The sequence below is a fragment of the Typopeltis vanoorti genome, chromosome 17, assembly GCF_054136105.1.
Source record: "Typopeltis vanoorti isolate ZY-2024b chromosome 17, IOZ_Tvanoo_1.0, whole genome shotgun sequence".
NCBI lineage: Eukaryota > Metazoa > Arthropoda > Arachnida > Uropygi > Thelyphonidae > Typopeltis > Typopeltis vanoorti.
The window spans coordinates 11,440,891-11,466,572 of record NC_143565.1 but is presented as its reverse complement, the minus strand read 5'-3'; the positions used below and the strand labels follow the sequence as shown (position 1 = coordinate 11,466,572).

The window sequence follows — 25,682 nt, the reverse complement described above, 5'->3', positions numbered from 1 at the left end:
AGAAAACATGCACACTGCCCAGGCATCCATATATTTGCATTCTAATGATGGTGCATCATATGCACCATCATTAGAATGTGAATATGGTGCATCATCATATGCACCATAAAAAAAGTGCATATGATGGTCCATTTTTTAGGATTTCACTGACCTGACAGCTTGTTTTGAACTTGTTGGTTCTCATCAGAGACCAAGCAGAAACCTTAAGAGAGCAAAAACTCTTGTTCAATACTAAGGAATGTAGAATGTTGCTGACTTGATGGGTGAAGCAGAAATGCTTTTCATATTCCCCTTTGTCTGAGGGGGAGTTCTTTGAGTGGACAGTTATTGAGTGTTAAGCTCGTCCAAGAAGGGCAGTAAGATTAGCTGTGTTCAGCTGAGCATAGAATTGACTTTGGTCTTTTGTATTTGTAGAATTCTGTTTCTTTGTAGTCTGAAGCTTGCTTGATCAGCGGGTTTGGATGATTATTTGTCTTGGTGAAGAACTTTGCTGCTAGATCATGGAGGAGGGATGCGATGTAGGGAGTGTTGACTTCTCGGTGAATCTGGGAGTTTCTGATAAACCATGGGACATCCAGAATCATTATCAGGCATTTGTTCCGTATCCTCTGCAGTTTTTGAATATTTGTGTTCAAGGTATGGCTCCATGTAGGAGATGCGTAAGTGATGACTGGGCGTATTACCATCTTGTATATGAGTAGTTTGTTCCAGATATCCAGTTTACTTCTGTTGATCATGGAGTAGAGCTGGGCGATTGCTTTGGATGTCTTTGAGCTATGTGTTTTATATGATTGGTGAATTGGAGTTTTTTTGTCCATGACACCGAGGTATTTGACTTCATTCTGCCATGGGATCTTGACACCTAGCAGATGTATGTCTTCCTTGATCTGAAACTTCTTTTTGGGGAACAGGATGGCTGAACTCTTCAGTGGGTTTGTTTGGATTCTCCAGTCCATCAGCCATTTCTCCAATGTGCGAATACTGTTTTGAAGTCTTTTGATAGCTAGTTTGGGACTGAGAGATCTTGCTAACAAAGTAGTATCATCCGCATATAATGCTGTGATTGTTGAACTTGGATTTTGTGGAACATCAGCTACGTAGATAGAAAACAGCAGGGGAGCCAGAAGAGAACCCTGCGGCACACCTGCAAGGATCTTGCGTCTGGTTGATACGGTTTCATTTATTTTTACTTGCATAAATCTGTCTTTAAGGTAACTGTCTATGATTTTTATTAGATTAATTGGCATGTTAAATTTGATGAGTTTGTAAAGACCCTGGTGCCACACCTTGTCAAAAGCCTTTGCAGCATCTATAAAGACCGCAGCAGTGTGGAGGTTCCAGTTGAAGCCTGTGATGATAAATTCAACCAGTCGGTGTATCTGATGTGTGGTGCTATGGTTTTTTTCTGAATCCAAACTGCTCATTAGGGATAATACCTAGTTTATCTGTTGCTGATTGAAGCCTTGTAAGGATGACTTTTTCTGCAACCTTACCTAGGCTGGACAGTAGGCTGATAGGTCTGTTGCTTTCAGGGAGTTGAGGGTTTTTTCCAATCTTTTTGATTGGTGTGATGTCAGTCATTTTCCATGCTAAGGGAAAATATTTGAATCTGATTATTGTATTGATAATATTGACCAGGTGCACAATAGCTTTTCTGGGAAGTGATTTGATTATTCTGTTTGTGATTCCGTCTGAGCCTGGAGCCTTGTTGTTATTCAAGTGGGTTATGATATTTATAACTTCTGCTGGAGAAGTGGGTGTGATGAGTTCTGCCTTCTCTTTTTGTTCTGTTATAATCTGCCTGACTCTGCGGTGAATCTTGTAGATTAGACTGATGTTTAAATTCTCATAAGAGGGGTTACACTGAGTTTCCAAATTGTCAACCAAAGTTTCTGCTTTTTCTTGGTCAGTGTGAGCTGCTCCTTTCTTGGTCTGAATTGGGAGTATGAGTTGCCTTTTAGTGCGGAGGGTTCTCAAGAATTTCCAGATGGAGTTATCCTCTGGTTTCAGATTGTTCAGTTTGGTTTCCCAATCTTGATTTCGATGTTTTTGTAGAGCTTCCTGGACTTGTCTATTTAAATTATTCAAAGTTGTTTTATCTTGTGGGGCTTTTGTGTTACGGTACCTCTTTCTGGCTCTGTTTTTCAGCCTGATCGGGTCCATAATTTCCTCAGGGATCCAACCACTGGAATGAAAAACTGTGGTTTGTGTGACTGAAGCTAGTGCTTTTTTAATTTGGTAAGTAAGGTTGTTGACAGCTATATCTATCTCCTCTTTGTTATGGATGATGGGTGTTGGGCCAATGTGGTCTGAGAGAGTTTTGGAGAGCTTTTCCCATGATATAAAGGAGTGTGGAGGAGAGAATTCTTCTTGTGTACCGAGCTTGAGCAGAATGGGGTTGTGATCAGATGATAATTCGTTTAGCATTTCCAGTTAGTATTGGTATCTGATGTTTCTAAGGATTGCAATGTCCAGTATATCTGATCTTCCATTTGGACTGTGATGAGGGGTTCTGTGGGTCTGGCCATAACAATAGAATTTTGCGTTGAGTAATGGTTTAGGGTGCAGCCTTTGTCATTGATTGTGGAGCTATACCAAGCTGTATGCTTGGCATTGAAATCTCCAGCCATGATGATGAAGTCTGTGCAGCAGAGAATGGAGTCCAAGTCAGATACCAGTAATGGAATGCTGGGTGGGTTGTATACTGCATAGATTTTCATACTGCCAGCATTGATTGTATGGACTTCGATGCCTGTTATCTCTAGGTTCTTGGTTTGTGGATTGGTCAGTACATTGTGGCTTATGTAGATTTTAATGAATATGGCTGTGCCTCCTCCACTGGCAGTGAGTCTGTCTATTTTGTACATTGCGTAGTTCCGTAATTTAGGGTTATTAGCTGGTCTGAGATGTGTTTCATTAACTAGAATTATATCAGGAGTATGTCTGTGAGTGAACTCTTGTAGTTCAAGGATTTTGTTATTCAATCCCTTTGCATTCCATGCAGTTATGGTAAGCAAGTTAGGTTTATATTTCCTATTGCTCATGATTGAGTGTTGTCAGAATGGAATGGGTACCTTGAAGGAATTTCTTCGTGGAGGATGGTGTAGGATTTGTTTTGCTGAATTCCTGAAGCATGGTAGCTAGTGAGGCAGTTAGAATTGATGCACGGTTGGAGTTTGTAAATTCGTTGGAGGAAGTATTCTTGGATCGTGCAGCCTCGGCATATGTTTTGGTCCTGGTTTCAGGTTGATTTCCTTTCTGAGCTGTCAAGGTGGAGGTTATTTGAACTGGATGGCGATCTGCACACTTGCCTAGGGTGTCACTGCTGGGTGATGGATGAGAGGTTTTGGGAGACCCACAGTTCTTTGGGTGTGCTATGCATCCTTTATAGTTGGTGGGGTGAGGACCTCCACAGTTTGTACACTTAGCTGGCATAGATCTTGGTTTGGTGCATATGATGGTCTGGTGGCCTTCACCACATTTTAAGCACCTGAAGTTGGCCCAGCATAGCTTTTGGGCATGCCCAAACCGCTAACATCTGTGGCACTGTCCTGCTGGCACTCTCTTTCTTAGAGGTTCCACAGTAATTCTGAGGCTGCAGACAGCAGTCAGCTCATATATTTTCTTCTGGGTGTTATCAATCTCCACGAGTACTAAAGGCATTGGCCTTTTATCAGACCTGAGCATCCTACTTACTTTGATTCGGATCAGGCTCTGGTTGCTTAAATCAGCTGAGATTTCTTCTGGAGTGATTCCTTCTGTGACTCCACATATTACCACCTTTAAGGTCTTTTCATTCGGTAAAGCGAATGTATGGTAAGGAAGATTTTTGATGTCCAGTAGCCTTGTCATCAGCCTGTAGTCAGTGACGGTGGCTGGCTGGATTTTGACTCCCTCATCTGAGTTTTTTGCCCAGGAGTATGTGATGTTTTGCTCCCTGAGAGCTGATATGACAGAAATTCATTTCTCCTTGTCCCGAAGAATAACTGGAGGGACCTTCTCTGAGTTTTTCGGCACATCTTGTGTGGGTGAGTCATCCTCCATAAGATCATCTGCTGTTCTTCTCCGTTTGTTGGTGTGCTCTTCTTGTGAGTTATGACGGGAGTTTTTAGACGGTGAAACAATTATGAATTCCCCTTGGATTTCTTCATTATCTACTTCTGGATCATTTGTTTGGGCATACAGGTTTAAATAATCCAGCCACTCAGCCTCAAACTTTGCCATCATAAGTTTTAAAACTTCTAATGACTCTTCCTTGTTTAGAGTCTTAATTTGTTCCTTGATATCTTCCATACCAATTGGGAGTCTCCTGGAGTTATGTAAGGGCTACAAAAAAAAATCCCTCAACAATGTGGGGCAGTGAGCCTACGATTCAGTTGCTTTTAGTAATTAATCAACAATGGTGATTCCAACGGCAGTTAGGCCTATCGAATCGCCTAATTACAGTCCACTTATCTGTGATGTTAACTTGCTGTTCTTGTATATAATTTAAAAACTATAATCGCATCTCTGCTAGTTAATCTAGCAGCTACACTACAAAACCAGAGTTTCACATCATACTTGCATTACAGTAGTCAAAACTCATCTAATGCTAAAAGTAGAAACACAGTGAACACTCAAGTGCTGCCATCTTATTATCAATACTAAGGAACTTGAAATGTTGGAAAGGTGTATTTTTAGTAAGCGAACTCTCGATCGGTGCACAAAAGTATTTACCAAAATAACAGCCAAAAGGCTTTAGTTCGGTGATGCAAAAATTATAAAAATCAAGTGGATATTAGATACAGAATTATTTCAAAGTCAAATGTAGAAACTGTGAAAGTTTCGTAAAAATAAGTTGACCAGAGAGCTTACGGGAAATGTGCACACTGGCATTTACAAGTTGCCCTGGCACAGAGCACCTTAGAAAACGTGCATGCTGCCCAGGTGTTTTCTAAGGCGGTTCGTGCTAGGACAACTTGTAAATGCCGGCAAGTGCATTCCCATAAGCTCTCTGGTCAACTTATTTTTACAAAACTTTCATAGTTTCTACATTTGGCTTTGAAATAATACTGGATCTAATATCCACTTGATTTTTATAAGTTTTGCATCACCGAACTGAATCCTTTTGGCTCTTATTTTGGTAAATACTTTTATGCACCGACCGAGAGTTCACTTATGAAAAATACAGCTCTCTCTGACATTTTAAGTTGCTAAGTATTGAAAGAGCATTTCTGCTCTCTTAAAGTTTCTTCCAGGTCTAGTCCTGCTGATGGGGGGGGATTAAGAGTTTTTTTTGGGGGGGGGTTCCTTGAGAGAGCAATTTCAGTCTCCAGGGAAAGTGTTTTCCGGCGTGGCCTGAAAAACACTCAGTGGTAGGTCGAGCCTGTCACTGAGTAGAACCAACACTGAGTTGAACGATCTTTCTGTCACTCGTAGGATCTGGGAGATCACCTAATTTTTAAAGAGGGCTATACTTAAATAGATGCCTGGTCTCTGACGAGAACCAACCAGTTTGAAACAGCTGTCAAGCCAGTGAAATCTTAAAAAATGGACCAAATTAGAAAGTGAATATATATATATATATGCCTGGGCAGCACACGTCTTCAAGGATAAGGTGGTTGGTCCTATGCCTCCATGTGTTCACAGAGTCGGTTTACCTGTTGTGAGAGTCAAAAAAAAAACCCAAGTTTCTGGGTGAAAAAACTCTCTACCTCTGTATGAGACCGGCTAACTCACCTTTCATCAAAAGAGACCAGATAAAGGTTCCTCACATCACTGGCAGGAATTGAACTCAGGTCTTTCCAACAAAAGGGCTTCATCTATAACAACTGAGCTACAGAGGCTCTCATATATATATATATATATATATATTGTATTGTATTTTGAATCCATTTTTTACATAGCCTGGAAATTCTGCTCTAATAGACCAAGCATGGACTTTTTTTGAGCCACATCAGGCTTCTAATAAATGGGCAGTGATCTCACGCCACACAATGAAATTCATCTCCCACCCAATATGTTCTGGAAAAGTAACTAAATCGTAAGTAAAAGTTTTCCAAATCATAAATCCTTATATGGTAATATGTACATGCAATAATAAGGATGAACAAAAACACTATGAAATCAATTCATTACCTTATCAGCAATGTTCGCATTTCCTCTTGCTAGTGTTTTCAGAGTTAACAGGATAGTAAACATAGAAAAGGAAACCTCTACACACATAGTGGAAAACATATCTAAAATGGAATTTATACACAAAATCAGTTGTTCTTGTTCCTGTACCTAAATGAAGAGATTAAATATTATACTGAGTAGGTGAAATTTAATGCATCCTACTTTTTTTAACTAATTATATAATTAAGCAATCATTGTATACCAAATAATAGAATGAAATTTAATTAGTATTTAGGAAGAAGTGTCAAAATAATCATGAAAATTCATATTATTATCATTATTATTATTATGTAGAATGCTTTAGAGAACATGTCTCTTATTATGTCACTTAGTGCCTAAATACTTATATCTCTTCTTGTACACATATTCACCAAAGACACAACATCCAATCATTGCCCTTTCCATGTTCTCAACACACACACACACACCATGAGAAGAACCTCAGCCTCACATGCTTCCTAACAATGGCCCTCATTTTTTCAAGATACTTGTGTCATAAAGGAGGACAAAATAACATGTGAACACAAGAATAAGAATGAATAAAATTATTAAACTTTAATAGCCAGATATTTCAGGCTGAAAGTTAAGGTCATCATCAGTGGTGCAAGGTGAAATGGAAATAATGGATTATTTAAAATATTAAGAGCCATGTGATAGCATAAGTAGTTAACAGAAGAGCATTAAATTAAATCATCATCATCAAATTCCTGCCACATACCCTCAAGGAGTGTACATGAACATTAAATTAAAAACAATTATTAATGATGTCTGATTAAAATGAGACTTTCCCATATCTTCAGTAAAGAGAGGCAGTCATTCTGATTCAGGTTTGGATGATGAAGCAAGGCTTCAGTATTCTCTTTTAAACAAATGCTTGAACTTGTGGCACCGATGGAGTAAGTGTGTTTCGGACCAGAGGATATGTGGTCAGTATCAATTCTGTGTTGTGCTAGGCAGGTTTCTCGGATTTCTTATTAATAATATAAGATCGGTGTTCTTGTGAGCTTTTCACCACAGAACATCCAGTTTGTCTGAAGTAGGAAAGGTGACAGTCACAACAAACTTGGCAGATGCCAAGAAGGGAAAGAAGAGATTGTTTATTCTTGAGAAGATGGGAACCAAGAGGAGAGTTTGTTGAAAGGAATAAATGTACCAATGAGATTGTATTATTTTAAGGATTTGTGAAACTTGTACAGACATGTCAGAAATGTATGAATCAGAATCCTCTGTATAGTTTCATGGTTGTTTGAGGTAGCCTTGTAGGAATCAAAAACAAGTTGTATAGTTCATTCTGGGAAGCCATTCAGTTGTATAATATGCTTGTTATCCATAAGCTCTTGCATGAGCTTTTGTGGTTTTGCACAGAATATGAGCATGATGTAAAAACGTTTTTATGATTCCATTTTTTTTTGAGAAGGATGGTAAGCAGATTGCTGTTGCACGTATCATATAGTGAAGGTAAGTTAGTGATAAACAGAAGTAGTTAGTTCAACTGAAGAAGAGCAAGTTGTTTAGGAAAGCTAGTTTGTTTTTATTTTCTATTACCATAGCACAGTTTATCTGGGGGCATAAAGTGTTTATATTTTATGCTAGAAAGACAGGTAAGATATCTTCTTTGTGGGGCCAAATGGCAAAGATACTGTCAATATAGAATATCCAAAAAGAAGTCTGATGTTGTACGGATGAGAAAAGGATTTCTCCTACATGTTCTAGATAAAAGTTTGACATTTTGCCATCTTCATAATATTTATCTCTTGTATTCTTACCAATGTTTTCCTATAATTTTTGTTTAGGTACTTTCATACATTGTTTTGCTTTCATACATTTTCCTCTATATTCTCTCAGAGAACATGCTGACTTACTTTGTTAGGAACTTGTGACATGCTTTCTTCTTTTCCATAACTGCCTCTTTAACATCCTGAGCCCACAAATGGAATTTTGATTTTTCTATTTGTGCAAACCTCTTCACCATGAACTGCTCTGGATGAATAAATTAATGGGTTTTTCAGTCTCCCAGTTAATCTCTAAGCCTGGTTCTTTTTTTCAATCCCTTTCATTTTTTCTTGAATAATATTTGTATAGTTCAGTCTACAGTTTACCTCTGAAATCTACTCAATTTTGATTCTTTTTAAAGCTTTCTTACATACTTTTCTCTTCCTGCTCAAATCTAAATGATGATTACTTCCTTTCAAATCCCCTGTTTATTCTTTATTCTGAACCAGTGTGAAGATATCATTATCAACAATACTGTAGCCAATGAGGTTTTACATGAGGATTGAGGGTCTTTGATTTGATCATCTCATCAGAGGATGTAATTATAAATGAGGTGTCAAATCACCCTCTAGTTGGCAAAAGTGACTATGATTACCTGGGTGGTTACCAGAAGTGTGAGGGGCTCTGTGAAAAAAAAGTATATGTTTGAAACTACAAGGCTAGTGATTATGAGGAGCTCAGGAGACAGCTTGCAGGTGTAGTATGGAATAAGGAGTTAGCTGGAAAAGAGATCAATGCAGCTTGGGGGGATATTCAAGAACTATCTAGTAGAAGCAATGTCTAAATGTACTCCAAGGGTCGGAAGGTTTAATAAGATAGGTATGAAATGGATGAAGAGATTAAGCATGCAATACAGAGAAAAAAGGTATTTTGGGGGCAGCATAAGAGACATAGTAATAACCAATTCCATGAGGATTACAAAGATCAGCTAATGAAGCTAAAAAGAATCCAAGGAAATTCTTTTGATACATAGCCAGCAAAATGAAGAATTATGGAGGGATGACATTGAATGGAGAAAATGGTATAAGGACAACTGCTGTGGAGTATATAGAGTGGAATATATATTTAATGAGCAGTTCATAAAGGTCTTTCATTCTTGTGAATGTGACATCATGGAAAGCAGTAGATAATGGGGGAGGAGAGACTGTAAGTGAACAAGAGGTGTATGGGGAATTGAGCAAACTTGATGTTAATAAGGCTGTGGGACTTGGTAATATATCCCCACATATTCTGAAGGAATGTGCCAGGGAGTTGATATCTACTTTGACATACTTTTTTTAATATGAGTCTTGCACTGGGTAGAGTTCCAAAGGAGTGGAAGGACGGCAAGATTGTGCCGCTTCATAAGGGCTCAAGCATATTATAGGCCTATTTGCGTGTCAGGTGTTGTGGTTAAGTTGTTGGAGAAGCTGGTGAGAAGTGGGATCCAGAATTGGGTTGACAGCAATGGTATTATCTTTGATGGACAGCATGGATTTGCTAAAGGGAGGTCATGTTTTAGTAGTCTGCTTACTTATTATAATAAGGTGATGGCTTCCTTGGACAGAGGAGAGGGATACACAGTAGTATACTTAGATTTTGCAAAGGCTTTCGATAGATTACTGCATGATAAGTTTATAGTCAAACTTGAGAGGATGGGATTGGATGGTTTAGTGCATTGGATCAGAGATTGGCTATCTGATAGGTACTAGCAAGTTGTGTATTGGGGGGGGGGGGGGGCAACATCCCAGAAGAGGAAAGTCATTAGTGGTATGCCTCAGGGGGTCTGTTTTAGGGCCATTGCTGGTATGTTAATGATATTGGCAAAGATTTGAATGGGGATATTCAGTTGTTTGTAGATGATGCAAAGTCGGGACGAACTATGAAGAGTAGTGAAGATGTTGTGGCCTTACAAAAAGACTTGAATAAATTGAGTTAATGGGCACAGGAATGGGGATGTGAGTTCAATGTTGCAAAACGTAAGGTTTTAAAATTTGGGAAACAAAAAGGGATGTAGAATTTATGCTTGGTGGGGATATGTTGTTGTAGGTGGAGGAAATAAGAGCTCTTGGGGTGATAGTGGATAAGGATCTAAGTCACATTGCTAGAATTGTGAAGACAACACAACGAATTCTGGGAATGATGCAGAGGACACTGACTTGCAGAAGTAAGGAGATTTCTTGTTCCATTGTATAAGGCTTTGATTACACCACACATAGACTACTGTGCACATATTTGGTAATCTGGTTTTCAAAAGGATGAAGAGATGTTGGAAAGGTATAGAGGCAACTAAATAAGGTAGTTTCTGATCTTTGGAATGTCAAATATGAGGAAAGGTTGAGAAGATGCAATTTACAGAGTCTATGGATAGGAAGAAGAGGGGTGATATGATAGAGACCTACACGTAAGTAAGGGCTGTTACAGGATCAATGTTGTAGAGGTTTTACAGAAAACAGTAGGAGATTAGGGGAGAACCAGAGGTCATCCCTGGAAGCTGTATAAGGAGTGAGCAGGGGAGTGAGAAGCAGGTTTTTTGCATGCAGATTTGTGAATGACTGGAATGCCTTGCCTGAGAGTGTGGTTTCTGCAGAGAATTTGAGTGTGTTTAAGGCATGGCATGATGAGCCATGGGTATAACAAAAGGACTTCCTAGATAAGTCTATGACTCCATGGGGTCTTGGGATAATAATAATAAATGTACTTAAAAAGTTTTGCTGCAAAACTTACATCTATTCAATGTCATCACCTCACTCTTTTATATTCAGCTAGCATTTGTCCCACTTCATGGAAGCATGCTTATATTCAGCCCATTCCAAAAAAGTCTGTCATCAAAGTATACTATATATAAACTTTCTCTTTAGGCACAAGTAGGTGATTTGCTTAAGAAAACTTTTTTTTTGTTTGCAGAGATTAGCAGTTGGGTTTCAATGTGTCAGGATCAACACTTTTTGAGATATAATTAACCTACCTACTTTTTGTGCTGTTCTGTACTGAGTCAAAGACTTTTAGGGATCTCTTATAAGGAACCATCTCCAAATAGGAGAACATTCAGTAGCTGATGTGATTTGTGTAGAGTTAATATTCATTCAGGAATAAAGTAACTTGTAGCATAAGACAAAAATTAATGTTTTAGATGCTGAGCAGGCAATATTTCTGATATGGTTTTACAAAGAAAGACTAGAAAAAGAGAAATATCATCTTTTTTCAGAAAGCTGAGATTTCTGAATTAACAAAAGTTAGCCTGGGGAAATAAAAATTGCAAAACTCAAATTCTATCTTATTTTTTACAAAAAAGAACACAGAAATATTCTTTTTAAGAAATAAGACAAAATTTTGATTTTGCAGCCATTGAAGTTACTAACTCTCAGAATCTGCATTAAAGAATGGTTTGGAAATCAGAATTTAGAAATGTGGAATAGATATTATAAAATTTTGTGTGATTTATGTAGTTCTCATTTGTTAAATGAGAAAGAAAAGTGCAATGTACTGTCATAGAACTATGGATAATGAATAACTAACTCTTATTTAGAAGTATTGGTCAAGTGTTAATAAACACTTGACCAATACTTCTAAAGAAGAGTTAGTTATTCATTAATCTCTGTGGTCAAGAATTATAACAATTTCAACTACGGATAATATTTGCAATCAACTAGAGAAGGTCATTGATATACAGAATAAAAAGAATATGCAAAAGAACAGTCTTGGGGGTATGTGACACTAATTGCAAAGCTTCAGGATAAAGATCCATCACACAAAATATACAAGTAGAAAGAAAGTTGGCAAACCAGTTGTGGAATTCAGAAGACTGACCATGAGATGGGAGCTTACTTAATAAGCATTTGTATCAAACCTGATCAAATTCATTAGCGATATCAAGGGCAACACTTGAGTTTTTTCAAACTTTTCCATAATATTTATCGAAATACGAGTGACATAGGTAAGAGGATCACCTATTGAATGACAATAGCTGAATCCATGTTGGCAATCATTTATTAGTTGGGAAGACTCCAGGTAGCACAGAAGCTGAATGTTCATGGATTTCTCCACTACTTTAGCAATCAGATGTTAAATATTTGCTGTTCTTCTTAGAAAAAGGTAAATGTTAGTTAATTGTGGGTCACAACACAGTGTCACAATGGTGACACTTTATGTCACTACAAAGCTGTGCAATCTGTATAATAAATATCAGGGGAATATGAGCCACATAAGCACAATGATGTGATAGTTTCTACCTTCACATCAGTAGTAGGTCGAGCTCTGAATAAAAACACGTGCTCATTTTCTGTTTCTAGTGTTCTTATTCAGTGAAATAAAATTTTTAATTAGATATTAAACAATCACTAGCATTCGTACACCAAAATTACAGTCATATGTAGAAAAAATCAACTGAGATTCACAATACTTTAAGTGAAGTTTGTGGAGATAGTGCAGTGGACCACAACACAGTGTCAAAATGGTGACATTTTATGCCACCACAAGGGGAATGGATACATCATGATACTTTTGGATTTTGCTAAGGCTTTTGAAAGAATACAGCATGGTGGATTATTACATAAATTGGAGAATATGGGTTTAGGCTATAGAATATTATCATGGATAAGAGGATAGCTGACTGACAGATATCAAAAAGTGATATACAGGAAATGTGAGTCTGCAAGATTTAATTGCAATGCTGAAACGAACATTCACATATAAAGAATGGATGCCATTTTGCCTCTTTACAAGGCCTTGATAAGACCTCACTTGGGCTACTGTGTGCAGGTCTGGTCTCCAGTTTTTGTGATTCTGATAAATTGCAGAGAGAAAGAGTACAAAGGAGAGTGCTTCACTCTTGCCTCAATAATTGAGGACCTTTTGGACCTCCGAAAGGCCTCGCCCTTCCTGCTCTCCTTCGAGTGGTGTCTATTGCTGGATGTCCAGAACCCTTTCTTTCCTATGTTGTGGAGCTCTAATTGGGTAGCTCAATCACTTTCACTACAGGGTCCTGTGTAACTTCTATTCCCGCAATGCGGGGTGTTCGCCAGGGTGATCCTCTATCTCCCCTTTTCTTTAAATACGTCATAGATGAGTTTCCTCACTCTCTTCCTAGCCATATAAGTTACTCCTTAGGTGCTTCTTTGTTTAATGCTATGGCCTTTGCAGACGATGTTATTCTCATAGCCTCTACCTTAGTAGAGGCTATGAGAATAACATCGTCTGGGCAGTTGACTTTTTCTCTATTCGAGGCCTTTTTATTAATGTAGAGAAATCCTGCTCTTTAGTTCTTCTCCCCTCTGGTCGTGGCAAGAAGCTTAAGGTCGAGACTATAGTTTTCCCTGCATGGGAGGCCGTTGCATGCTTTGACCAGGATGGTCAAAGCATGCAACGTAAGGATACCTCATGTTCACCATAAGGATATATCATGTTCACCCCAAAGGGAAGGTCTTCTGTCCCTTCTATCCTAGAAGCTGGGATCGCTTCATTGAGGAAAGCTCCTCTCAAGCCTCAGCAAAGACTGTTTCTCCTTTCCCACTATCTCCTACCTCACTTTTACTACAAGTTGGTGCTTGTATGACATATATCTCGGTACTCTCCCGAATGGACGGGGCTATCCATTCAGCAGTGACATCATGGCTCCGACTGCCACCTGACACCCCTACTGCATATTTCCATGCAAGGGTGAAGGACTACGGGCTCGGGGTTCCATCACTTAGATGGCTGATCCCACGCCCACAGCTGTCCAGAATCGCGAAGTTAGAACTATTTTATTCCCCTATCTGCAGAGAGGCTTTCTATAGCCCAAGAAGACTTTAGGCAGGCTAAAGGCTGGTCCCATTATCAGGTCTTAATTGAGTCAGCACCTGAAACAAAAGATGGGCATCTCTGCTGCACTGTTCTGTAGATGGTGCTCCTTTAAAAGAGTGATATATGGTGCTACCCCAGAATGATTGGGTAAGGGATGGCACCAGACTCCTCCCTAGGATTGAGTATATTAACCTTATCAAGACGAGGATCAATGCCCTACCCACTCGAGCCTGCACAGCTCGATGGGGTAGTGATGATTCAAACTGTAGGGCTGGCTGCCACTACAGTGAGACATTGTCTCATATAGCCTAGTGTTGCTTCCACACCCATGGGGTCCACTTGCAGAGGCATGATGACATGGTTTCCATTCTGAACAACCGCTTTAAGAACAAAGGCTGGGAGACTGCAGTGGAATCACATTATAGTACCTCTGCGGGTTTGAAAAGCCAGACTTAGTGATTAAAAGAGATGGCGACGTTTGGGTAGTTGATGCCCAGGTGACAGGAACAGGATGCCCGCTAGCCTATAGTCATAATAATAAGATAAACTATTATAAGAATAACCAAGATCTAGTTAGTAAGATACAGGAGGAGCATGGGGCAACTCCGAGGTTTACCAGCACCACCATTTCTTTACATGGTAAGGAGCGCAGATAGCTATAAGGATTTAAAACATCTTGGGCTTGCACAGAAGGATATAAAAGTTCTTTCTTTGAGGGCCCTACAGGGCAATGACTACAATGATAACTAGAACAGGCATAAGGTAAAACACTTGTAAAGGCTTAGGCCTATATCAAGTTTGGACGAGATGTCTGGATGTGATGTAAGGATAGTACTGCCCATAACCAGTAGAAAAATTAATAAAAAAAAAAAATAATAATAATAACCAGTGGTGTACCACAAGGATCAGTGCTTGGTCCACTGTTATTCAATCTGTACATCAATGATATTGGGAAGGATTTGACAAGCAACATACAATGATGATGCAAAGATAGATAGCGTAATCAGGAATGATGCTGATATGCAGTACTTGCAAAATGATTTGAATAGGCTGAAATTGTGGGCATTAGAAAATGGATGCCAGTTCAATGTCAGTAAATGTAAAATCATTCACTTCAGTGTGATTAGATATCCAATGTCATATTATATTGGTGGGATTATGCTAGAAGAAACTAATGAGGCTAAGGATCTTGGAGGAGTGTTAGTAGATAGGAAGTTGAAGTTCAGGACCATGCAGCAAAGATTGTAAATACAACTCAGAGAATAATTGCAATGCTGAAACAAACATTCACATATAAACGTGTGGACAGACTTATGTGTTCGTCGTACGTGTTGTTTATTTTTTAACGGTACATATTAGAACACAGAAAAATAAGTAAATAATTAATTTATTAACTTATTGCTGATATTTCGCTGGTGTTATACCAGCATCTTCAGAGCACAAAAACACAGTTTGTCACAATACGCAAGACTATAACAACATGGTGTAATCAACGGACTAGTTAAACAAAATTGTAGCAGAAACACAAAGACTAGAGTCCTAATTTTGGCGCCATCTATCTGAAAAAAAAAAAATTATTATTTTTATAACAACATGGATTACACCATGTTGTTATAGTCTCGCGTATTGTGAAAAACTGTGTTTTTGTGCTCTGAAGATGTTGGTATAACACCAGCGAAATATCAGCAATAAATTAATAAATTAATTATTTACTTATTTTTCTAATATGTACCGTTAAAAAGTAAACATTCATATATAAAGATATGGATGTCATTTTGTCTCTTTACGAGGCCTTGATAAGACCTCACTTGGACTATTGTGTGCAGATCTGGCCTCCAGGTTTCTGTGATTCTGATATATTGGAGAGAGAGAGAGAGAGAGAGCGCTACTCTTGCCTCAATAATTGATAAACCAGAACAGAAATGATAAATTCGTTACTGTATACTGTATCACATGTTCTGTGATAATTATTTATCAGTAATTTTTTATCAGTAAAGCAGATCCCTCACACTTTTGGGTTTATTTTAATTTGGCCACTCAGAAAGATCAAACACACGTATAGTTCAAACACGCAATGTTCAAACACACGTATAGTAGCGAATTTATCATTTGTGTTCTGGTTTATAATTATTTAACAGTTGTGAAGTTATAAAAATCATCTAATATGTGTAATTAATCATTAATAGGCTTTTGTTGTGTAAAACGTTTATGTACCATTACCCTCTGATGATGTAAGTTATACAACGCACGAAACTTGTCAGGTTTTTAATTGTTTATTTTTAATAAACTGCTTATATTATAATGTGGTCTCAATACCAAAAACTTCCTACAGAACTGATAAACTACAGAAATGCATGTACATCCAAGAGATTTGTTCTAAAATTTATTTTAACAAATGAAACTGAAATGAATTAAAATTCAAAGTTATAACAGCAGAAATCATGTTTAATTTCAACATATCTTCCATAGGTATGTTGATGAATAATGAAACAATATCACAGCTAATCAGAATATCTGTTGATACAAGACAAAGTTCAGATATTGTGTCTTTTAAAATACAGAATATTTTTGAGTGCAAAGAACATTAGCTATAAAAACAATAGTAATATGTGCTTAACAAGTTTTTAACTAGGACAGTTAAATAAGTCTACTATAGGAATGCCTTGTTTATTATTAGCATAGACCTCCAGGGGTCAAGGGCTCACTGAGAGAGGCCATACATTGCCCACATTAGCTGTCATTAACTTCTCTTAAACTTATTCACATTAGATACACTCATCACTTTCTTTCTCATCTTTTCTTAAATGCACACTAACTTCCACACACAAAAAATTTCATCAACTGGTATCTCATAACATCCTTTCAGAAGTTTATAGGTTTCTACCATATCATCCCTCCTTCTCCTGCTTACTAGTGTCTACAGTCCAAGTACTCTCAATCTGTCCTCATAAACTACATTCTATAAGCCTATATTTTTCTTTGTACTCTCTTTATAGTTCCTTCATCTCCTTGGAATTCAGGATGCCAAATCTGTATGCACAGTAGTTCAGACGTGGTCATTTTGCAAAATGACCTTATAATTATCATAATTATCATATATAGCATCATAATTATCCCCTGGGTTTTATTTCCAATCACTGCTATGTGACCTTTGAACTCCTTATTCATCATAATTCCAAGATACCTAACCTCATCAGTTTCTCAAAGCATAATCTCAACAATATAATATGCCACTGGAAATCTCATCACATCAAAATGCATAATTTTACACTTACTAACATCATTATTTGTCTGCAGTTCCAGTCTATTGAAATCATTCTGCAAATGCTGCATATCAATCCCTGATTGTCCTACCTATCTTTGCATCCCAGCAAACATTGAACATCCCCTGTCAGATTCTTCCCAATATCATTAATGTATAGATTCAGCAAAACAATGGTCCAAGGACTGATTCATGAGGAACATCACTGGCCACTTTAAATCTGGCAAACATTCCCCATAAACCACGGTCTGACACCTGTCCATCAGACACCCTGTTACTCAAGTGAATACTTTACATTCCATTTTATGCAACAGCTTTCCATGTGGTACCATAGTATATACATCCCTTTAGCCAACTCAACCATAACATTATTGCAAAATATGAGCAAGTTACTCAGGCATGACCTTCTTTTAGTAAACTCATGCTGTTTCTTGCAAAGTTCCTTGCCTACCAACCAAATGCTATATGCAAATTGTTACCACCTTTTCTAAAATCTTCATCACCACTCCAGAGATACTGATAAGTCAGTAACTAAACACATCAATTTTTTCAAATACTCTTACATCCTTCGCATTATAAAACTTAGGGAGATCAAATAGTCTAGATCAATCATTCTCAACATTTTATGCTTCACGTAACCCCTGGAAAGGTGTATGTAACTGCCATGCCCCTTGTATAGATAGATAAAACTATAGTTATAGTATAACAATGAGAGTAAAATAAAACATATATATATATACATATATATATATATATATATATATACATATATATATACATACACACAAGGGTGGTCTGAAAAGTTCTTGGCTTAACAATGAAAAAATAAATTTATAGTTTCAAAATTATTTTTATTTTTCAACAAGATCTCCCTTAAGACTAATACATTTATTCCAGCAATGCTCCAGCATCATTATTCCGTCCGTCCCTGTAGTGGTTCTCAGTAAGATCTGCAAAATACCCCTCTACAGCTGCAGTCACCTCTTGATTCTAAGAAACACGCTGACTAAAACTCTTTCTCGCTGGTCAGCGTTTTTCTTAGAATTCCAAGATACCTAACCTCATCAGTTTCTCAGAGCATAATCTCAACAATATAATATGTTTTGGGAAGAGATAGAAGTCAAAAGGAGCCAAATCTGAGGAATAGGGTGGATGTTCCAACAATTCATAGTGTAGATCCCTTAATTTTCCCATTGCCAAAACACTTTTGTGGGCAGGTACATTGTCCTGATGAAAGATGATTTTTTTCTTCTGCAAACCAGGTCTTTTCTCACAAATTTTTTCGTCTAGTCTGGTTTATTTCAAAATTATTTTTATTTTTCAACAGAATCACTCTTAAGACTAATACATTTATTACAGTAATACTCCAGTGCCATTATTCCGTCTGTCCCTGTAGTGGTTCTCAGTAAGATCTGCAAAATACCCCTCTATAGCTGCAGCCACCTCTTGTTTCGAAGAAAAGCAGTGTTTTTTCCCTTCTGCAAACCGGGTTTTTTCTCACGAATTTTTCTTCTAGTCTGGTTAAAAGATCGGAATAATATTCTCCGGTTATTGTTTTACCCTTTTCAAGATAATTAATAAACAATATGCCTTTAGCATCCTAAAACTGATGGAACCGACTTTCTCTTCTTTGGCGCTGAACAACTGGTTTCTGTCCACTGTTTTGACTGCTGTTTGGATTCTGGTGTGTAATGGTGAATCCAAGTCTCATCCATTGTAATAAATCGACACACAAAATCAGTTTTATTCTTGTTAAAACGCTCCAAGCACTGTTCAGAGATTTTCATGCGAGTGCATTTTTGATCTGCTGTGAGGACTGCAGATCAAAGCGCAGCACCTATCTTGCACAAAGCTTTTTCATATGCAATTTTTCATGCAAAATATATCCTAAACATTCTTTTGAAATGCCTATAGTCTCAGCAATTTCACGCACTTTGACTCTCCAGTCATCCAATACCATATCGTGCACTTGATTAATTATTTCTGGTGTTGTTACACTTTTTGGACATTCTTCATGTGGATCATCTTCAAGGCTGGTATGGCTTTTATGAACTTTGAATGAATTTCTTTTGGCATTAAACCTTCTTTTACAAACAATTTTATAACTGCACAATACTCAATTTTATCCATTTCAAGGGGTACAGACAACACTTTTGCTTCAGACAGCTGTATAAAACAAACTACTTGATAGAATGACTTGCAATTTCACATGGATGCTTATGACAGATGTACCAACTTAAAAAAAAAAAAAAAAAAACTTCCCAATAGTGTTGCCATCTATGGTCAAGAACTTTTCAGACCACCCTTGTACACACATTAAATTTTGTATTTATAAATACAAAATTTAATTAATTTATCGATAAACACAAACAGTAACAAACAATTTAACAAATCTTATAAAATTATAAACATTTTACTGGGTAATCAGTGAGATGGTTACATTTGTTTATCCTTGCACAGTTCATTAATGGTTGGGGTTATCTTGCTAAGGTAGAGTTGCAAGTCATGTTCAACATCCAGCCTGTTCCTGTATTTATTTTTTAAAGCAGCCGCACTTTGTCACTCAGTTCTCAGAAATTATTCAGTATCAGTATTTCCAACTTAGCGACTTTGTTACTAGATCTAGTGACTTTTGAGCTCACACGGCATACCCCCAAAAATTTTACCATGTACACCTGATGGGTACACGTACCACAGGTTGAGAACCCCTAGTCTAGATAAATGTACATGGTCAAGTCACCCATTTCTTTTTGAATTTAGTATCCCAAATGGCAACTTTATCTAGGTCAGTCCATATTGTCAGTTTATTCAATCTATAAATTTGCGTCCTACAGACATTTTGCTAAAATAAGAAATAGAACACTCAAAATTTCATCAGTGTGGGTTTGTGAAGGGCAGGTCTTGTTTTAACAATCTGCTTACATTTTATGATAAGGTGATGAGTGTGTTGGATAAGGGAGATTCACACAGCGATTTTCTTCAACTCTGCAGAGACATTTGATAGATTACCATATGACAAGTTTAAGTATAAGCTGAAGAAGATGGGATTAGATAACAGATCAGTTAGATGGATCGAAGATTGGTTTTCTTAACAATACTAGCAAGTTTTGTATGATGGAGCAGAAAAGGAAGCTTGGACAAATGAGTGGGGTTGTAGTTTTAATATTAATAAATGCAAGGTGCTACACGTTGGGGTGCAGAGATGTAAGGCTGCATACTGTACTGGTGAAGGTGCATTTCAGGAGGATGAATGAGATTCAGGATCTTTGGATATTGGTATACAAGGAAAATAAAGTTCCAAGGCCTCAGCATATTGTATGCAGAAGTCTCAGAACTGCTGCTATGATTAGAAGTACAGTGACATGTATAGATAAGGAGGTGGTGCCTCTGTGTAGGGCATGGGTCAGTCTATACATGGACTATTGCACTCAGATTTGGTCACCTAGTTTTCACTGTGATGTGGAAATACTAGAGAAGATCCAGAGATGAATAACCAAAGTGATATTGGGACTCTGGACTGTTAATTATTCAGAGCATTGGAGGGAATATAGATTGCAGAGTTTGGTAGATAGGAAAAAAAGAGATGATATGATATGATAGAGACCTTCAATTTAGTTAAAGAATTTTAACTAAGATTAATACAGAAGGAATTATAAAAAGAATGAACGTTAAGATGGGAAGAACGAGAGGCCATCTCTAGAAATTGTATAAAAATGTGGTGAAGAAGGGTGTGAGAAGTAGATTTCTACAGAATGATTGGTGAATGGAACACATGCCTGCTCATGCTAGTTTTTCAATTCTGAAATCAAAATGAAGATGTGTATAATATACTGGATGAAAATTCTATAAATAAAAAAAATGTTATTTTTTTTATAAGAAATCAGTATTTGTTATCCTACTAATTATGTCAACCCATGGCTCAATTTAACCACCCAGCAAGTAATGGTGGATTAATTATATTAATCATCTATGTTTCAATCATATCAATGTTTTGGTTGATGGAAATATGTCATGGCCAGATGGGTGGTTAAAACAAAAATATATTATTGAATTATAATACCTTTATAAGCCTGCATACATCACGCTGAGCCAAAACAGAAGCAACAGTCTGAATAAAAGGAGCAAATGTATCTTTGTTACTTCCTCTGATTGCAGATGTTAAAACGAGAAGATTAGCTGAAGATACTGTTCCAGATATAACTGGCATTAGTAAGTCTATCCACACTTGAGGTTCGACAAAGTATCCAATGAGCTCTGCTGTCTGATTAACCTAGGAGAAGAAGAGGAGGAAATGTAATTCATCTGTAATTGCAATGTTTAATTTGATTAGATATGATCTAATTCATAAAGTTTATCACACTATGTAAGCCTTGTTAATGGTTTTCATTGCCCAGTTTGAGAACTACTACTTTACTGAAAGAGGTTTAAAATAAAAAAAAAAGTAACATATTTGGTCTTTAGAGCTATGTTACCAGATTTTCTCTCTTAACCTATAGTACATTAGTACTATAGGTTAAACCTATAGTACATTAGTACTATAGGTTTAACAATGGATAGAATATCATAAATTCCATCTGTCACAGATGGAATATCATAAATGTGAATGTGAATTTTTGAAAACCTGTAATTTCAGGTTTTCAAAAATTTCAGGTTTGCAAGGCTGTTTCATTAAATGTTTAGAGCAAAATATTTATTATTTGTAAAAAAAATTAATTTACAGTTAAGAATTATGCAAATTTATGGGTTCCCAATTTCTTTCTCTCTCTCCTTTCCTCCTCCCCCCCCCCCTCTGCATTCTTTCAAATCAAGTGCAGTATGCATAAATGAGGCATTTAGCACAAGAGGGAACTAACCCACTTTTTTTTTCTTTCTAATTTTAAGTTTATAATCTTAAACTATGCTAAAACACAATGTTAATAAATAAAAGTACAATAATTCAACTTTCTTAAGTCAAAAGTAGTAGCAGCACCAAATCACTTCGTCTGTTAAATGTTTTCTCTGTGTAATAGTGGACTAAAATGTATTGATCCACATCTGAAAGGTGCTGGAATTAGTCCACTTTTGCATTCAATGCCTCAAATATCTTTTGAAGGTACTTGATATATACAAAGCCAGCAAAATCACTGTGTGAACAGATGGCATCAATGGCAATATCATATTAAAAATGAGGATATTAGGAAAGAACGACATTGTTAGCATCCAGGAATGTGTTAGCAGGGCTAATCTCAGGTGGTATCGTCAATTAAACAGAATGGTAGAGAGGAAAGATTAGCAAAACAAGTGTTCTCAGGAAAAAGACCCACAGGTAGACCAAGATATAGGTGGATTGATACATGAAAAGTGCCTTAGAAGACAGAAATATAAGATCTGTTAATGTTGGCATCTTGACAGGTAACAGATTGATTTGGAGGAAAATTGTAGATAAGAAGTTAGTAATGATGTAAGTTTTTCATGTACATGTCAGGAATTTGATAATGATAATGCAAAATCACAGACATACACCAGGCAGATAAATAAGAAGATTAGGCTGTAGGGAATGCAAAATTAGAGAAGTAAATTTATTTTGTTAATTAAAAATGTTAATTTTTATGAATGAAAGAGTTAAATACTATACAGTTGATTCCTGTTATTTGCACTTTTGATTTTTTTTTGTATCTTTTTTTTTTTTTTTTGTATCTTAAAATAAGCTTCTACTACATTGCGAAAGCTGTATGCGTTATGGTACATTATGGTATAACCTATTAGATTACACCATAGCAGCTTTTGAAAATTACTACCTGAATCAAACATTTCTATGCTTATATAACAAAGAAACAAATTCAATGCATAAAAAAATTGAGTTAACATAAAGATGGCAATTGTTATTATCCATAATGCTTGGAATCAGGTCACTTTATTGGGGGGGGGGAATCTATGGCCTTAATCTATGAATATTATGAACAACACGTGGAGAACAATGCTAACATTAAGAAGAACACTAAATTTGAACTGCTAAATTTGTCACAGGAGGAAATAAACAATTCAGATCTAGTTCAGCTGAGAGAGTAACAAAGAATTGGAGTTGAGCCTATAAGAAAACTAAGACCATAGGTATTTACAGGCATCATCAGTACCTTGGCTCTCTTTGATGAACATGATACACACCAGGTAGGAAGATCTAAGGTGCAGTGAAGTTGGAAATAACTCGAAATACATCTTCTATAATCAGAAGTTGAAGATTTCAACTCAAGTAAAAAAACAATCTACATATCAGACAATATGAAGGTTGCTTTTATTTTTCAGTGATTTCCAGTAATAGACACACACATTTAAGAAAATGTGTGTCTATTACCTCCCCATTGAAGAAAATGGAAAGTATTTGAAGATGTTGAGTCACATGGCTGCGGTTTGCTATATAAATCAGGCAGATAAGCATCAGACGGTTCTGTTTTTTGTGTTTGATGCATCAGAGTGGGTTAAAGGCATGACTTTGAGTGTGGTATCACTGTTGCTGCCACATGTGCTGATAATACCAGTATCTCACAAATATTTACTCTTCTGGGTTTTTCATGCACAAAAGTGTTTGGAGTGTACCAGAATGGTGTAATAACCGGACAACTTCAAGCTAATGGCAGTCCTGTAGATGGAAACAGCTCACTGATGCACAAGGTTAGAGAAAAATGGCAAGGATTGTGATATGTGACAGGAAGACCACAATTAGTCAAATCACAGCACAGTGTAATGGTAGTGGTCAGATCATCATCTTGGAGTGTGCAGTTCATTACATGCTGTTGTGGATGGGTACAGGAGCAGACAGCCTTCCTGTGTCCCAATGTTGTCAGCTAAGAACAGGAAGATGCAGCTTCAATAGGCATGTGATCACCAACACTGGATAACTGATGACTAGAAAAATGTCACTTGGTCTGACGAGTTCCAGTTTGTACTGTATCATGCTGATGGCAGAACCAGAATAAGGCAGCAACAACATGAAGCCATGGACCCTTCCTGCCAATTAGCAACAGCTCAGGCTATTGGAAGAGGAACATAACAGTGAGTTTCCTTTACTTTAATTGCCAGTTCAGTCTCACAAATATTAACCCAATACTGCTGCAAACAAGCAGTTTGCAGCAGCAACATGCCACCATCCAATCTGCAACAACTGAGTGATACCTGAATTAGAGATAGTAATTGTTGAAAGTTTTTCCACTTGGTTATACTATAAATTAAAGATACCAAGAAATTATATACTTGGTTTAATAATTTATCCAAGTGTAAGCAAACAAAGTTTGCACCTGAAGTATTTTCAGGACTGGGGCAACTCGTCGTAAAGGTGGTATGACTTCAAATCACTTGCATTATACGTCTGCAAGGAGATGTGCTTTGCATTATAGGATACTAAGGCAAGTGATGTGAAGTCATACCACTTTACCATGAGTTGCCCCAGTCCTGAAAATACTTCAGGTGCAAATTTTGTTTGCTTACACTTGGATAAAGGATTAAACCAAGTATATAATTTCTTGATATCTTTAATTTGAGTGATACCACTATGACAGCATAGATATACATTCCAGAGGAATGTTTTAGATACTTAGCTGAATCAATGCCACAAAGAATACAGGCTATTCTTAAGGCAAAAGGCTAAATAAAGTGTATAATAAACATCTACTGTACATTATAAAAGAGTGCATCACTTCCAACATAATTTGGCTTTTGAAACTCTTAAAAGAATATACACATTATTTTAGGAGATTCCAAAGATATAAGCTGCTTTGCGTACATTTTAATAGCCCTCTGAAATTCACCATATCATTCTTATTCTGATATTAAAAAATAATTAATTAATTATTAACATGAAGATTTTTCTACTAACAAACTCTGATTCATTCTATGAAAATTTACATCCACTTGATTGACCAAGTGAATAGCATCTCTGTGCTCAAATCATAACCCAAATTCCACTGTGACATAGATGTTTATGCTGTTTAGATAGTAGGCAATTTTTTTTACAGAGTAAAAGACTAACATCCTGCTTATCAGAAACCTGAAGTTTAAGTTTGAAAAAAAAGTACCATATTGGGTCTTTTGAGCAGCGTTACCAGATTATCTAACTTTTGGCCAACTCACAGTACCAAAACATGCTAAATTTACAACCTTTTGTGGGTGGCATTCATATTTAAAAGAAAATTATCCATTCACAATGTGAATTTATATATATATATGATTTAAATAACAAGGTCAAGGAAATAATGATCAGAGAAAATCAAATAAATAAATACCCTGAGGAACTTGAAAATTATACTAAAACTGGAGATACCAGAAACACTTTTCAAATGATAAACCATAATCTGTCATCCCAAAACCAAAAGAAGCAGAAATATTGTCACACATGACAAAAACAGTAGACAGCTATAAGTAAATTCAAACTTGATGAAAGAATGGAGAAACCACTTTCAAAAATTACTTAATGCTGATAATTCCCAACATTCAAGCTAGTTAGCAGACCTGCATCTAACCACCGCACTACCAATAAACTGTGAAGACTTCACTGAAGAACTAAAAGCAACAGATCAAATATAAGCAGGAAAATCCCCAGGGATTGAGGGAATCAGAACAGAAGCTTTTAAAAATGCTGGATATAACACACATTCCAATCTCCTTACCATAATGAATCAAGCATTAAACACTGGAATAATACCTCAACAATGGAAACAAGGTCTTACTGTCTCTATACCCAAAAAGGGCAATCATA

At 36.8% G+C, this 25,682-nt stretch overlaps 1 protein-coding gene across 2 annotated transcripts in view; it reads right to left on the bottom strand.

Annotated features, from left to right (window-relative positions):
- Dnaaf5 (Dynein axonemal assembly factor 5) overlaps positions 1-25,682 on the bottom strand; it is a 141,971-nt gene that overhangs the window by 86,564 nt on the left and 29,725 nt on the right. For both annotated transcript variants that reach the window (XM_090407397.1, XM_090407398.1), the window contains exons 5-6: positions 21,015-21,224; positions 6,118-6,264 (exon numbers count right to left, since the gene is read on the bottom strand). In XM_090407397.1, coding sequence (XP_090263523.1) covers positions 6,118-6,264; positions 21,015-21,224 — 357 coding nt within the window. The remainder of the gene's footprint in view (positions 1-6,117; positions 6,265-21,014; positions 21,225-25,682) is intronic.